Source organism: Eutrema salsugineum, unplaced genomic scaffold (assembly GCF_000478725.1).
Source record: "Eutrema salsugineum unplaced genomic scaffold, Eutsalg1_0 scaffold_7, whole genome shotgun sequence".
NCBI classification, from domain to species: Eukaryota; Viridiplantae; Streptophyta; class Magnoliopsida; order Brassicales; family Brassicaceae; genus Eutrema; species Eutrema salsugineum.
In genome coordinates, this window is record NW_006256486.1 from 1,945,134 (window position 1) to 1,962,595 (window position 17,462).

The 17,462-nt window shown below is 33.1% G+C and overlaps 1 protein-coding gene across 1 annotated transcript; it reads right to left on the reverse strand.

The window, feature by feature from the left end:
- Window positions 1-6,411: 6,411 nt before the first annotated feature.
- LOC18010555 (auxin-responsive protein IAA18) lies at window positions 6,412-8,657 on the reverse strand. The gene is made up of 5 exons (XM_006392914.2): window positions 8,040-8,657; window positions 7,369-7,670; window positions 7,121-7,253; window positions 6,838-6,905; window positions 6,412-6,745 (listed from the first exon to the last, which is right to left on the reverse strand). The coding sequence occupies exons 1-5, from the start codon at window positions 8,318-8,320 to the stop codon at window positions 6,711-6,713; spliced, it is 819 nt and encodes a 272-aa protein (XP_006392976.1). The 5' UTR covers window positions 8,321-8,657; the 3' UTR covers window positions 6,412-6,710.
- Window positions 8,658-17,462: the final 8,805 nt, after the last annotated feature.

The window sequence follows — 17,462 nt, forward strand, 5'->3', positions numbered from 1 at the left end:
GCATGCGCTAGATCGGGTCTTGTACAATTGGTCAAGTACATCAGACTTCCAATTACCCGTGCATACTCCACCTGTGATACTGGTTCACCTGTGTTCTTGGTTAGGTGAGCTTGCATATCCATTGGAGTTTTTGCGATTCCATTCGAGTAGGTCTTAAACCTCTCTAGGATCTTTTCAGCATAGTGATCTTGAGACAGAGTAATTCCATCTAAAGTTCGAATGATCTTAATCCCAAGAATGACATCTGTAAGTCCCATGTCTTTCATGTAATATTTTCCATTGAGCATGTTCTTGGTTTGTTGAATGATATCTTTGTTACTGCCAATAATCAACATGTCATCCACATACAGACATAGTAAGATGTATCCGTTTGGAGTACATTTGTAGTAGTTGCATTTATCACATTCATTAATGCTGAAACCATTTGACATCATCACATTGTCAAACTTTTCGTGCCATTGTTTTGGAGCTTGTTTCAGTCCATATAATGATTTCACGAGTATACACACTTTGTGCTCTTGACCCTTAACCTCGAAACCTTCGGGTTGTTTCATGTATATTTCTTCTTCAAAATCACCATTTAGAAAAGCAGTTTTAACATCCATCTGATAGATTTCCAAGCCTCGCAAGGCTGCTACGCCAATCAATATTCTGATCGAAGTTATTCTCGTAACTGGAGAATAGGTGTCAAAGAAATCTAGACCTTCTTTTTGTCTGAATCCTTGAACCACAAGGCGTGCCTTGTACTTATCTATAGAACCATCAGCTTTCAGCTTGGTCTTGAAGATCCATTTACACCCTAGTGCTTTGAACCCTTGAGGTAAGTCAGTTATCTCATAGGTATGATTCTGCATTATAGAACTCATCTCACTATTGACAGCATCCTTCCAATATGGAGCTTCTGGTGTAGACATGGCTTCAGTGTAAGATCTCGGTTCATTCTCGACAAGAAAGACCATCATGAAATCTTCACCAAAAGATTTTTCCTTACGAGCTCTTTTGCTTCGTCTAGGTTCATCTTCAACCTGTTCTACTTCCATCTCATTTACAGAAGTAGTCACATCTCTTTCTTCACGAGTGTGTTTAGTAGTTTGCTTATCCCTATATGGAAATATGTGTTCAAAGAAAGAAGCATTCATTGATTCCATGATAGTATTCACTTGGACATCTGATACATCTGACTTATGTACCAGAAATCGATAAGCACTACTATTGTGAGCATATCCGATAAAGATACAGTCCACAGTCTTAGGTCTAATTGTGACCTTCTTTGGAGGTGGCACTGCGACTTTTGCTAAGCACCCCCACACTTTCAAGTATTTGTACGAAGGTACATTACCTTTCCAAAGTTCATACGGTGTTTTGCCAGTTACCTTATGAGGTATTTTGTTGAGGATATAATTTGTGGTGAGCAGTGCTTCCCCCCACAGATTCTGGGGTGTCCCAGATTCCTGCAACATTGCATTCATCATCTCCTTCAGAGTTCGATTCTTTCTTTCCGCAACTCCATTGGATTCAGGTGAATAGGGGGCTGTAGTTTGATGGATGATTCCGTTTATCTGGCAAAACTCATTGAAAGGTCCATCATATTGTCCACCCCTATCACTTCTGACCATCTTGATGGTCTTTGCCAGTTTCTTTTCAACTTCGAATTTGTACTCTTTGAATTTGTCCAAGACTTCATCTTTACTACGCAGCAAGTACACGTAGCAGTACCTTGTACAATCATCAATGAAAGTCACAAAATACTTTTTACCACCTCTTGATGGTAGATATTTTAAATCACACAGATCAGTGTGGATTAATCCAAGAAGTTCAGTAGTTCGTTCAACATGAGGTGCTGGTGTTTTTGTGAGCTTTGCTTGGACACAAATTTCACATTTGCCTTTGCTAATTTTGCATTTTGGAATCATGTTCAAATTCATCAGTCTTTGAATAGACTTGTAATTAACATGTCCTAAACGTTCATGCCAAATATTAGAAGACTCAACCACATAAGCAACTGGATTCTTATTAATTAAATCTTTGGAATCAGGTACAACTTTGTTTTTCTTCAGGATTGTCATTACAGACATTTTGATTAATCCTGACTTAACATAACATTTTCCTATGAAAACACCATTCTTCCTAAGTATCAGCTGGTCAGACTCAAAGTTGATTGCAAAACCATGCTTGCTCATTAGAGTACCAGAGATCAGGTTCTTCCTCATGTCTGGAACATGCTTCACGTTGTTGAGAGTAACCTTCATGCCTGAAGTCATCTTCAACACAACTTTTCCAGTACCTTCAATCTTGGATTGGGAGACGTTTCCCATCTTCAATTGATCATCAGTCTTGCACTTCTGATAGGTACTGAACATCTCTCTGTCAATACAGATGTGTGTGGTAGCACCTGTGTCATACCACCACGCCTTGGGGTTCTCTTCCACCAAGTTAGCCTCTGTAACCATTGCACACAGGTCTACTTCAGTCAAGTGAACTTGGTTGTTCTCAGACTTAGCCTTTCGGCGACACTCTGAAGACTTATGTCCAAGCTTGTTGCAGTAGTTGCACTTCCCATTGAACTTGTTCTTCATGGGTGCTCTACCTTGCTTCTTGAAGCTAGTGTTGTTTCGTGGAGGAAACTTGTTAGGCACAGCCTTGTTGGATGGTTTGCCTTTGCCCTTTTTTCTGTACTCAACCACGTTTGCATCATGGGTCATGATCTGACCATCGTCTTTTCCAACTTTGTCACGTTTTAGTGACTCATTCTGCAATCTGGAGATCAGATTTGCCAGAGACAGGGCCTTTTGCTTGTAAGCAAGATAGTTCTGGAAGTCTGCCCAACTTGGAGGTAACTTCTCAATGAAGCAGTTCACTGTGAATGTCTCACATAGCTTCATTCCTTCAGTCCTAATCTCTTGAAAGATTAGTTCCAGCTCGTGCACTTGTGGCATGATGGGACGAGAATCCACCATCTCAAACTTGAGGAGTTTCGCTGTAGCAAATTTCCCAGAGTCGACATTGTACGACTTGTACTTCTTTTCCCAAGCATCCCAAAGTTCTTTGGAAGTTTTGACCTCACTGTACACATCGAACAGCTGGTCCACCAGGCGATTTTTGATGTGCCCTTTGCATAGAAAGTCTAAGTGCTTTCATGCTTCAACGGTAACCAGAATCGTAACATCTTTGTTTCCGTCTGGCACTGTTGGGGGATCCTCTGTGAGGTACTTGCTCAGCTGCATTGACGACAGAAAGAAGTGCATCCTTTCTTGCCACTGCTTGAAGTTCGAACCATCGAACTTGTCGGGCTGAAGTCATGCGGTTACCGACGCTGGCATCCTGACTTCACCCGAGCTTCCATTGGTAGTCATGTTGACATCACCATCAGTCATAGTTGAATCTGTTCACAGAAGATAACTGAAGTTAGTATTGAGAACCAAGATTCAAATCAGCAATTAAAACGTTTAAGTCGCTATGAACAGCGTTTTTCCGAAAAGGATTCGCTTTGAGTTTCCACAGATATTACCAATAGGTATTCTTAGAACTCGAAAATAGGTGTTCCCAGAATCGTCTTTTGATGACGTTCTTAAACCCTAACACGTTTTGCGGGCCTGTCTAAGACTGCCGCATAAACCGTTTCAGAAGATTCGTATTTAACAGATCAAAAGTTCTACGAAATAGCTAAGAAACTTTCGCAGACACTTTGTAGATCGATTTTAAAAACTCGTTTTCTCAAAAACCGTTTATAAGAACTGTTTCGCAAAATTCAATCCGATTCAAGCGATAAGCAGGAAGCGGATTTATTGAGTTAAGATTGTAAGACCGCGAAAATCCGATTGAAATCACGAATAGAAAATAGCAATTTTATAAACGATATGTTAAGGTAAGAGATTAAAACGAGAGTTAGAAAACCGATTAAAAACAGACGAAAACACGGAGTCGAGATATGATCTCTTTCCTTAACTCAATAAATCGCCTGTAATGTGTGACGGTTTGTTTGCAATTTTTGAATCCCAGGATACAACCGTGATGAGACTATTGCGCAACACCTGTAATAGAATCTGCGAACTGAAATTATACTACACTATAACTCTCGAGACACTTACGATATTAAGACGAGAGGGATTTGTTGGAAAGAATTATTTGTTGTGTGTTTGGTGTATTCGAGAATTCGATTCTTCATTCGATGATCTAGAATGAGAGAAGAGGGCGTCTATTTATACTGGAAGGTTCAGCTTGATCTGCAAGGAATAAGCTTTTGCGAAAAGGAATATTACGAGATATTCTCCTATTTCCACGAGTAAAAGGATTCGGAAATCTTCCTTTATTATCTGGACGCAATCTTTTATTTCCTAAGATTTATCCTTTCAATATGCAAAAAATATTTCGCAGGAACTAAGAAGTCCACGACCCACACCCAGCTATATAGAGCCCAAGAGCCCAAGAGCCAATTAAAAAATGCAACGAGCAAAGAGCCCGAGCCCGGCACCGGCACCGGCGACGACGACGGTGGCGGCGGCGGCGCGCGTAGGTGTTTTTGCATAATGCCCTTTTACTTCCACAATGTTGTTGACCCTTATTGTGAGAAGGTCATATTTATACAAGAGATTTTTCTCCTTTGTGAGCAATGTGGGACAAATACACTTCCACTAAACTTCCACTTTTAGTTATAACCAAAAGGAACATTTCATTTCCATAGGCTCAAACTCAAATCTCAAATGAATTTATAAGGCCCATTTGCTTATTAAACTTCATTTCTTATTCACACACAAACTCAATATTACAAGTCCAAATGCTTATTAATATCGGATTCCAACACACACACCAAATTTTGTATATCCATGACCAACTTGGGAAAATCCATCTCTTAATGATTTTTTAAAATGAAAAGACCTTTTTGTTTGGAAATAAACACCTCATTTCTTTCTTTTTTGGTTAAAATATCCTTTCCTTTTGCTAAAAAATACTCCCTCTGTTTTATAATAATTAATTTTTTAGATTTTTCACGCTAATTAAGAAACTTTTAATGTTTAGCTATAAATATATTATTTTCTCTTACTAAAACAGCTTTTTATTGTAATAAACCAATCATAATTCATCTATCTCAATTAACATATGTTAAAATAACATATATTAACTATAAATCATTAATTTAAAGAACAGACAAACATTAATTAAATGTAGAAAATTAACTATTGTGCAACATGAATAAAACCTTAGAAAATCAATTATTATAAAATAGACGGAGTATTACACACATCTCTTTGGTTCGTTAAATTGTTCGTCCTCTCTTCTCCCTTTAATCATTCGTTTTAGTTTTTTAAACCGCTTTCAAATTCTAGATCCATCAAAAAAATTAGAATAACATGTTAGTGTAAAATATTTATTTCCCTAGAGATTCAATTTTCTTAACAACACCAAAGCTCATACTATCTTTTTGGACTAGAATTTCTCGACAACACCAAATTAATTTTTTACCCCTTTTAATAAGACTTTCAAGAGCAAAATATGGCCTTTCATAAGTATATTAAACTTTTTTTTCCTTAAAATTCGGGCTTTATGTGAGCATTAGTCATTGGCCATTTTTTCCTTAGAATTTGAAGCATTTCTTTAGGATCAAATCTTTTTATCTAGGATCAAACCTCTTTTTCTTTAGATTTAAAACGTTGGTCCGCTAGCTTTGAGTCCTCATTTTTTATAGGATTCAATGTTACTTGCCGTTAACATGTTGATGAAAATAATTTATCTAACTCATTACTAAAAGAGTAAACGTGGCTTCATCTTAGGTTAGAATATTATTCTTTTGTCATAGACAGAATGATCCTAAAATGTGGAGGAAAACAGATCAGCCATCATATCAATGTAGACTACAAAAGAAAATACAATGTTCATTTTAGGGCAGATAGAAAAAGTAACTATTGAGTCTCCTATTGCTCCTTTGAAGAGTTAGGCAAGTCTCTCAACGAAAAAGACTCTTCATTGCATTCAATGACTTTTTTATGTCTCTTTCTTAAAATTCCATAGCCACCAATTTTTTTCTAGTTTTTTCTTCAAGATCACATACATGCAAGTATGCAACAACCCAATCTGAAATCTTTATTATGTTAGATCAAATATTTAGATCATTAATCAGGAGATGATATTTAGTCTAGTGCCGATGTTTTTCTCTAATAATATATATAATTTTGTTAGCCAAGACAAATATATATCAAGATATGAATAGAAACGGGTTAAGCAGATCTGTCCTTACAACTCATTTAAAGAAAAGTTGTTAGATGTCTTAAAAACCTTTCACCCTCAATAGTTCATTACAATAGCTGAAGTAGAGTTAATGAAAGCTAAAGCACTTTTGCAGAGAAAAAGATTTCTCTTTTCCTCTTTTCAAAAAAGATGCTTTGCAGAAATAGTGAGTTATAGTAATACTTAAAATTGGTGTTCATTAAGTGTGAGTAATCATGATCCTAAAGCTTTAAACAGAAGAGACTATAATGCCTAAAAGGGTCTGTAATTTACTCAAGACCCAAAATCAACCTTTTAATTGTCTGATCTTGAGATCCAACAAAACTCATCTATGAAAATCTCAAAAGTCAAAAGAAGATGTAGCAAACCAAGCACCATGTACATCAGACTTGAATTAGAAACTTTTCAAGACCAGAACTCATCAGAGTAAAAAAGGCAAAAGCAAAATTATAACATCTCTACTTCTTTAAGCTGTCAAAGTTCTTTCTTCAGCTTCTCATCTTCTCCTGCTTACCATTCCCATCTGCAAAATTCAAATAAAAATCCTATAATTTCACATAACGAGTCATACGACAGTGAAATGTTTTCAAATCTCAGGACGAAAATTTCACTTACATGTTAATGCTGAAGAAATCTCAGAGCTTTTGATCACACGCAGCCTTTTCACCGAAGATACAAACATACTGATAATCAAGAAAATTCAACTTTTTTGATATCTTAAGTCACAAATATTTTTTAGAAAAAATATTACCAAACTAAGATTCTTATATTTGTTATTGATCAAAGTATGGTTAGATATAATGAATATATGACTAGGAATCTAATTCTTCTCCTTTAGATAGAGAAAAAAGCTGAATCAGACTCAGAAAAAACAAAACAGAGGAAAAAAGATTCTTACTGCCATGGGACATCTCCGACGAGCATCTTGTCTCCTTCACTGTCTTCATAAGTAAGAGTATACTCCCCATTTCCATCCAATAATCCAGTGATTGGTTTCTCTTCTTCTCCAGAGGATAGTGATTCTCTTTGAGCTGATAACATCAGAAAAAAAAAAAATAATCACAAAAGAGATGTGAGTTGAGAAACGAATAATCTTTTGTGAGCCTTTTTGCCACGAACAAGAAAATAGTCAAAGGGCAAATTTACCTGAAAGAAGACCTCTAAAGAGCTGGTCGACTGTGAAAGATAGCTTCTCATAGCTATTATGCGCATTGAGATCGACTTTACGACCAATGGGAACACCATCCATGTTAATCTTCACGAACATGCCTCCTTGTCTCTTTGGTTCCGTTGGCTTTCCTCGGCCAGTATCATCTTCACTCTGTTGGTTCTTGAGGAGAACACCATTGGAGTTGGACTCGTTACCAAGCTTTGAAGAGCTCCCATTAGCTAAATTCTTCCTGAATGATCGAACCGGAGGCCAACCCACCACTGGACCAGGAGCAGTTCTGTGACACAATACATCATAGACATGAAGAAACTTATTAATAAAGAGTCATCAACAACAGAGGAAATTCTTAAAAGAATCTGAAGATGATTACATAAGTGAAAGTGAGAAACAGAGCAAATACTGTGAATAAATCTGAAAAAAGGCAAAACAGAGGCAGTAAAAAGCCTGAAACTTGGACATGTGACAAGGTAAAAAACTTTGAGATCCAATCTTAAACTAAAATGAATATTTTTTTGCAGATGATGGGACCATTATTGGTTAATAGCAAGTGAATATCATCATATCTAAAGGATACAAAACAGATGAAAACAAAACTCAGAGATGTAAAATCAACGGGTGGGGTTAACAAAAAGAAAGGATTTTGAACCTTTTCTGAGATGCGGATGTCTTGGTGGTGAAAGAAGGAGAGAAGTGGTTGCCAGCGAGAGAGAGGATAGAGTTGTCTTTTGGTTCTTTCTTGATGTGTCTTCTTATCGATGTACCATCTTCGTCTTCATCTTCACCAGGTGGTCCAAGCTTTAGCTCAAGTTTCTTCTCTTCAGTGTTGTAAACAGAGGTTTTGTCATCGTGAAACGAATTTCTTCCTCCTTGTGGAATCAAATGGAGCAGCTTTGGAGAGATTTCACCGTTTCTTGAACAACCCTCCATTAGGTTTTAGAGAAATTGCGTTCTTTGACCAAACACTAGAAAAAAAAGGCTGGAAATTCGTCTCAAAAGTTGACAACTTGTTCACGCAAAAGAACAAATTTGTCTACTTGAAAATCGTCAAGATGAATACATTTCTTGCTTTTTTGGTTTGTGAAGGGCAGAGAGAAAACGAAAACGAAATAGCTGCAAGCCTGCAACTCTCAAAACCCCTAAAAGCAACTAAGAAAACATCAGAGAGAGAAAGAGAGAGGGAGATAAAATGGTGTGAGAAGCGAGAGAGGTGATCAGTGGGTCTTTTATACAAATCAAAGCTTCACTTTTTTCAAAAAAAAAAAAAAAGTGAACTTTTTGGTGGGTTCTTCTTCTCTTCTCTCACATACACTTCCGTTTTCACTTTTTTTTTTTGTTCTGTCTCTTAATTATGAAAAGGACGAGATTATTGGGAATACAGCAAAAAGAGGAGACGAAGTCCGATTTATACGGAAGGAGAGACAGTGATAAAACCAGACGAAAACAAAAGAGATCAAACCAGAAATTAATAAATTGGAGACCAAGGAAAACAGTAAAACAAAGAGATAAATTAATTAAAAAAAGGAATTTATTGGTGTGGAACACACGCAACCCTCTTCTCTCTCTCGAAGAAAGGTAAAAAAAAGTGGATGAAGCAAAGCGTGCTCTTTTGATTCAACCCCATAGGCCTCTTTTTAAACCCCTCTCTTTTTTCTTCATTTTTTTAATGTTAGTTTTAATTTATGTTCTATTTTTGCTCTATTTTTTTCATTTGTCACACTACTCTGTAGTGTATAGCTAAATAAACATATTCATTGAAAGCTGTTGTTTAACAAAAATCTCATTAATATTGAATAAAAAAAGGTTAAATACACCAAAAATTCGAAAAAGAAAATGTTATTTTTTTTGTTAAAGAAAGAGACTATTACTAACATTAGGTCAATAGTAACAATCACCGATTAATTAGTAAACTGTAAACATATTAATGCCACTAAATTTCTGGTAAGTACCAAGTACATATAGGCAGCTGAGTAGAATAAATACAAGTATATATTAAAATATGGTTGCCGTAAAAAGAAACAGACGATTCTACGATATTTCTCTGGTATGTTAGGATCACACTCCTATCGACTCTGTCCCATAAGACACATATTCCAATGTCTAGGAAAGTTAAATGAATTTGGACATTTATACACGAAACCCATCTCAGTTTTCATTTTGATGATTTTTTAATTCCCATTTTATTAAAGTCGTTTTCCATTTGCTTTAATTATCTACCCAAACATTACCTAGCCAAACGTTACCTATTTACCATCATGGTCATGTTTTTTCCTTTTTTTCTTTGGCAGCCATTATGGTCATATTTAAAACTCAAGTGATACGAGGAATATTTCATGTTATCCTACAGTTTTGATCGTTCGAATTTAATAAGCTCCGAGATAAATATATGTACAAAATAAACTCTTTTTATCACGTTAGACCATTCTATTATACAGTATATCACTATAGCTTTCTATGTTCAAAAATATATATACATCTATAGCTTTTATTGTAAAATTTGAACATTTACAAAATTAATCAAATTTGAAATAAGATATCAGTCGCTTTCTTAATTATCACACGAATGATTAAACAAAAGCTAATAAGTAAAATAATTGATTTTAGAATGGAGCTTGTCCATGTTTACATGAATACAAACAGGAATTATTGTGTTCCATTAATTAAGAGCAATATTCAACGGTTAGGCTTTTGGTTAATCTAATGAACACATTGGCCATGTTTCTTCCACGTGTGACAATGATTTTACTGAAAACCCGAACAAAAATTCGTTCGTGAGAGTTCCGGTCAAGTAACGAAGGCTAATTTGGGAATTTCCATGGAATGGATTATTGATCACTAGTCATTTCTTGTCTCCTTATTACACAACTCTCTATCTCATTTCAGTCTTCCTTCATCGGCTAATCTGCAGACAAAAGACTGACACACAACCTTAATCACGGTTCCTTAATTACTCCATTTTTTAACTCCCCTTTCTTTAATCATCAGTGCTTTATATTATAATTTTCTGTGATATCTGAATTGATGGTAATGTGTCATAAGCTCTTATATAAATGTTTTCTTACATACTATTCCCTCCATTTCAAAGTGTTATTCAAAAAGTTATTTTCTACATAAAGTTTTACTCACGATCTTAATCTATCACATGATATTTATTATTCGGAACGAATTTTAAGTAACATTTAATACAAATAAAAGTTGAATGGCTATTGCGAAAATTAGAATTGTTTGGTAAGAAGAGAAAAAACAAAAAACGATTGTTGGTAATTTGTAATAGACAGTCTAGGCTGTCTATAAAAAATTTGTTTCAATTTCAAACAGCTAATTTAAATTGTGAATTCATCTGTTTGTTCATTTGGTAACTGGAAAAAAAGAGGTTCAAAATTCGATCATCTCTTTCTACTCTAAATTGTGCTACCAATCACAAAACCCTATGTCATTAGTGATTACTATTTTTCTAATGAAGCAAATAGAGAGCTGCAAGATGCCAAAAACACCGACACTGCTCTTCTAGGGGTTTGGAAGCACAAATAGCGATTGTGTTTCATAGTGCAATGTAGATCGCGCGTTTTGATTTGATTATCTTTTTCTTTTATGGAAGCTACGTGGCAATATAGTCGAGTAGACAGAGACTAGAGAGACCGAATCTCTGACTTTGACAGTACTTTCTTCTCTCTATCTGGACGGTAGACAAAAGTTGTACAGTTAGATTTAGATCTAAGGACTAGTAACTTTTAATCACAACCGTAGAAACTCAAATAAACGCACAAGCAACGGCTACGATTATTACCAGACGCCCAATTAAAAAGATAGCCGACTCCAGAAAAACAAAAAAGAAACAAGAGGAAAAGGAATAAAACAAATCGTGAAATAAATGTCAAATCGAATAAAAAGCAATAGTAGTGGTAAAATGATACTCTTTCACAGATGCGTCGTCTGATATGGCTCCACACCCAAAAATGATTATCCTGATTTACTCTTCTTCTTTACATTATATATTTTATATTTTATTAGTTCGATTTGTCCACATCATCGAACTACTTTTTTTTGTTGTTGAGAAAAGGCTTTATCATCGAACTATTTTACGCACTTACTATTTTGTAGGAACTTTTCTGAGTCTAATCGCATGATAAAAGTGAATTTATTTGCCAATTATTTGTATGCATTATATAGTGCAAAAAGATTCGCTTCCAAATCCAACGTGATATTTGTTTGTGTTGAGTGTTTGTGAATATTGTTTGTGCCGAGTGTTTGTGAATGTTTGTGCTGCGTGTTTGTGAATACTTGATAATTATTTAACTGGCGTTGCTTTTTATGAATACATGCTTCCTTTTGTTGAAATAACATTAATTATTTTAGGTTTATGTATGGTTAGGTTGGTATCATTTTTTGTTGGTTTTAGTTTGGTTATTGATACATTGTTTCAATTTCTTGTTCAAAAACATGATCTTATTCTTCGTGACTGCCGAGACAGTAAGTAAACGCTCGGGGGTAAATCCCCTAAATATAATCAGCTAAAATTTTGTAAAAGCATTAAAAAAAAAAATTTCTTAAAACTTGACTTTTTTGTTTGTTTTTAAGTTAGAAATCTAATTATCTATAATGGATTTTAGTGAAGACTAAAAAATACAATAAAAAATACTTCCTCCGAATTTATTTAGTTGTCGTTTTAAGGTTATGCACACAAGAAAATATTAATTATATTAGTTTTTCAATATAAAAACATCATTAATTATCTATTTAAATACAATTCAACCAATAATAAAACAAATTGCATACTAAAAATAATCCTAAAAAATAAAAAACTAATAAGTGTTGCATTGAAAACTGAAAACGACAACTAATTTAAAACAAATAAAATTCTCTAAAACGATAACTAATAAAAAACGGAGGGAGTAAGGAATAAGTTGACAATATGGCGACAGTCGCAAACATTGCAAAAAATATGAAGTCGAACTTACAACTATATCATTTTTAAAAAGATTGTATAATAAACAAACCATACTTTATTAACACATACACAAATATGGTAATGACTAAACAATATCTTTTGAGTTAATGTATTCTTAAATAAATAAGATATATAATCTAATGCCTTATTTTTTCTAAAAACTTCATTTCAACTTTGATTTGTTGATTACGCGCTAAGTGCACTTTAAACACTCTACTAAGGTCTAGTGAAATTTTAAACAAGAGTTCAATCTAGTTGAATAAGCTCTCATATTGCAGACATTCAAATTAAATTGAGCAGAGGAAAATATTTGGAATAAACTTCCTTGATTTCTCTCTACGAAGATTCAGTCTGAAGTATTCTATTCAACAGAACAGCTTTTAATTCATGAAACAGATTTTTATATGCATACTGACCCTTTTTTTACTCTAACTTTTGTATATTAAATTTTAATAAATTGAAATGTCAGAGACATTAAAAAATTTCATTGATCAAATTATGTGGATTTCCTAAATTTGCCTTCTACTTTATGTCGAAACCAGTTAAAGCCCGCATCTAATGTATGTTGTACGTTTATACTACTCGACCATGGGCATAATGATCTTTTTTGTTTGTTTGTTAATGACCATTATGGTTTAAATTCTTCTTATTATGACATTATTTTAACGAACTGTTGACAAAAAAAAAAAAAAAGTATATAACGAACTATTTTGGAAGCTAAAAGCTAGAACTCGTTAGTTTTTTAAAAAAGTTAAAAGTTACTATCATTGTGATAATAATCGGAAGCATTAAGCCAACGAAAAAGGCCCTCTAATGGCATAAAAGTTCTCAACCACAACTCCCAAAAAGTGAAAAAAGCTTCTTTTGTTTTCTCCATTATCCATCGAGAGGATATAAGAATAAAAAGGCTTAGGAACAATTACTCATCGAAGGGAAGCTATAAATTATATCGCCCAAAAGAATAAGTAAATTATGGCATAAAGCTTCGGCTTCAGTCATGCCTATGATGGTCCATGGACTCACATCAAATAACGTGGCCCAATAAGTAATCAAAGCCATCGAAAATGTATTATTTTAGATGTGGTACCATTCCACAAAACCCGCATATTTACACTGGCAAGACCTGTACAAAAAATGACGTTGAGCTTAAGAATCGTGGAATTTTTGTTCTTTTTTTTCTTTCTGATTTGGTTATAATGTTGTGGGGACACAAAGAAAATGTAATTGTTAATGATTGATTTTAATATACGTTTTCGCTAAATTAGAACCGAATGAGAATTTGGATCGGTAGAATACCAGTTGGAATTAATTAGAAGATTGGGGCTAGCATTAGTTTAAGAGTTTGAAACGAGAAGGAATGATGTTCCTTATCTTTTTTTTCTTTTCCATTAAGTTTGATCAATATTGATGTGTTCTTGAGAAATTTATAGAGGTGGTGCTGATCAGATTTCTCTCCGAGACTATAGTTCTGAGTTCTGACATTGTGATGTGAATCTAAAAATTCGTTAGTTCTTCTTGTTCTAGTTTTTTATTTTCGCATATATTGTATGATTGTAAAAAAAAACATAACTTTTAAAAAATGTATTTGAAAGTTTAGACAATAAGTAGAAACTAAAAAATGTCTCAACTGATTTATTGCTAATTCGGAGTTGAAATTCGGATTTCCACACTTTCTCATACATACAAATCGTCTTTTTTGGGGGTCGCAAATAAATTTATCGTCAATTTGATTAGAAATGGTTTATAAAGAAGAAAGACAAAGAATGTGACATTCTTGTAATTCAAGTAAATACAAGAAAAAAACGTAAAAGATCAATATCAAGGTCCACAATGTGATCTGGGAGGTGTGTGGTGGGACAGAACTAAACAGTCTTTTGTCAGTAACAGCTCATTGTTCTCTGTAACTCTTTTTTCATTTTATTTTGTCAATACACTTGCGAAACCTTAATTACTAAATATTACTTTTTCGTAAACTGTCCATTTCCCAATTTTTTTTTTTTGTGTGTGTTTTGTGGTACTGATATTATCTAGATATTCATAAGAAGCGTAAAAATTAGAAATCTAACCAAGGCTCCACAAGAAACGAAAAATACTGTGTGGAATGTTACCAGTAATAACGAAAAAGACCTCGCCGAAACAAGGACACAAATGTGAAGAATGACATTTTTTCTTTCTTCTTTCTTACATTTTTTTGTTTTTTCTTTTTTTTTTTCATTGAACACACACGTGAATCTAACTTATAAATAAAGATGAATCTGATAAAAATGTGTAAACAAAACCTTTTCTCTATAATGATAGAAATCTAATGTAACCCATATAACTATAGTTCTGGTGATGATGACAGTGTCGACATTAACTATTTTAAAACTTGTAATATTATGTATAACTATTATATTTATATCTAACTTTTTATTTAGCGCACTATAAAATATATTAGATTGATAATAACAATTTTCCATTGTTAAAATATTTATTATATTATATAAATATATAAATATATTGCTAACTTAATATTTAACAAGATAACTATATCATTGTATGTTAGCTTTAATAATCTTAGATTTCGACGAAGATCGGAGAATTCAACCTCGACGAAGATTTGATAAAGATTGGATGAACCCAAATTAAAGTGATTCGACTCCAATATCAAACCATGATGCAGTGATGGTGTCGATGTCATTGTTATACTATTGGTTGATCTTCTCTTCTTGTAGCACGTCTTTGTTAAACATTTATGTATATCTCTACCATTTTGTTTATCCGTATAACTCAGTAATTATATGTTAATTTTTATATTAGTTACTAAAATATACTCTTTCCGTTTCATAATAAGTGTCGTTTTAGATTTTATTTTTTGTTTCAAAAAGAGTGTCATTCTGCATTTTCAATGTAACTTTTTACTCTTATTTCCTATTTTATCCTCATATAAAGATAATAATCTTTGTAATTAAATGTTGTAAAAGTATATTAATTAGGGATATATTTGTATATTTTATTAATTTCTTAATCTGTGTTAAATGTGTCAGAATGACATTTATTATGAAACGGAGAGAGTATATGTATATAAAAATAAATATTGAACTTATAAACATTTATATATAGGTGTAACTTTTTATTTACGAAAGTAATTAATTTATTAAGTGTTAACTTATAATTAACGGATCTATTAACGTAAAAATAAAGTTGATTTGCAGAGAGAGAGAGCACATCAACACCGTCGATGATACTCGATCCGCAATATCTCAGATCTTCCACTTATTTTTGCATCATGTCCACACCCATATCTTTGGTGTTTATCTCTCTAAAATACATTATGTCGATTTGCAATTTTTGCTGAGTGTGTAAAAGATTTCACTCATAATTGAGGAAAACTCCTAATTTGTGAGGAGAAAAAATAATGAACGAAAGAAGAAGAGGTGAGAGAAAATGTCAAAAGGAGTAATATTGGATTATGAAAAGTTGAATAGTAGTAAGAATAGTATTTATTTAGATTTGCAAATATGAGGTTATTTAGAGTTAAAGGATGCAAATTATCTAAAGTAAATCTGCAGATCTTTCGCTTAACTAATCCATTTATGTATGTTGGCGACCTTTTTTTTTATTTTTCTTCATATAATCCATTTCTATCATCTTTTTTTTTGTAAACATTAGTAGTAGTAATTTTATGTATGTAGCCTTTTCCCCCATTTATCTGTTTTTCAACTAAGCAATAGATTTTCTTAGATCTGGGTTCTACAGTGTGCAGTTAATGCTACTTAATGCGGTACCTAATTGATCGTTTATTAGTATCAAATTTATCTGCTACATTGTTAGAAAAAATTTAAGATATTTCTTAGAACATTGCTAGTTTGGTGCTTTTTTTTTATGTCTCATCTATATTTCTATTGAATAAATCGGGTGTAAGTTTTTTTCGGCAATCATCTTTTTTTTTCAGTCTTAATTTGTCATCTCAAGTCATTTTTTCTCTCAATCAATTTTTTTCTCGAGTCTTGTTACCATAGAGAAGGCGATAGCGATCGTTAAAATCGATAAAAATCTCAAAAGCGCTTCGGCTTTTATTGCCGATATTATAATCGTCCCACCAGCGTTAGCGCTCTACACTACTGTACAATCTAGTCGAGTTCCGTTCTTCATCTTTCTCGGACTCGTCTTTGCTTACTTCATCTCAGTTTTCGTGTTAATCGTGCCGAAGCTAGAGTCAGTTAGCCGGTGTAACTGATTTAGTGAGTTTATATATATGTAATCTATGTATATGATATATGATATTTTCTCTTGCTTTTTTCTAACTTTAACCTTGTGTTGCTTGTGCTTAGAAGAAAAGAAGAATTTAACATGCATCGATAAAGAAATATGATTGTGACTCCGGCTCAACTTTTAGTTGGACCTTGTGCATCTTTCGAGCAAAAAAAAAAATCGGGTGTAAGTAAAGAAATTAGCATATAAACATAAATATTCCTAAAAATTAAACAACTCAAGAAAAGAAATTATGGAGAAATACACTGAACCAAAATACAACATAGAAACTAAAAAATCATAAAAAGAAAATACAAAAAAATAAAAGCAAAACCTCAAAAACAAGCAGAAAAAACATAATTCACAAAGCAAAAATTAATGGATGAAAGCCAATATCTCATTTAATCCTTGATTTAAAAATGTCACAAAATCATAAAAAGTGATTTTTGTGATTGTTATCAAGTATCAACAATTACAACTATCCTTTTTTTTGTTGATCGAATCCAATTACAACAATCCATAAACATAACTTTTGCAGGTAATAGCAAAAAACCAATCAATATTATTGTGAGTGATAGCGACAAAATTAACCAACAACTTATTTTTGACATTTGAACATCAACTAAATGTCTAGTTAATCATCCTCTAGTATGTAAAATATAATAAAAGTATTAGGTATTAAATATACTAAATTAATTACTTTACAAAAAGTTCCTTCATAGAACATTTTGGGCTAGAATTATGATCATTCATTCATATATCATATATACAAAGGAAGTAATAAAAACGATTTGACAGGGATCATGTTATTGTTTTAGATATTAAAAGAATTTTATTTTATTTTATTTTTGGTCAGATCAGTTTAATAAGTTTAGATTTTTTAGTCCGACA

Bases quoted from the DNA above. Each gene is read 5' to 3' on its own strand.
- LOC18010555 (XM_006392914.2), bottom strand. From the start codon at position 8,320: ATGGAGGGTTGTTCAAGAAACGGTGAAATCTCTCCAAAGCTGCTCCAT. The intron at 7,671-8,039 runs GTTCAAAATCCT...ATTGTGTCACAG, and splicing joins ACATCCGCATCTCAGAAAAG to AACTGCTCCTGGTCCAGTGG. The intron at 6,906-7,120 runs GTAAGAATCTTT...CTTGATTATCAG, and splicing joins GTCGGAGATGTCCCATGGCA to TATGTTTGTATCTTCGGTGA.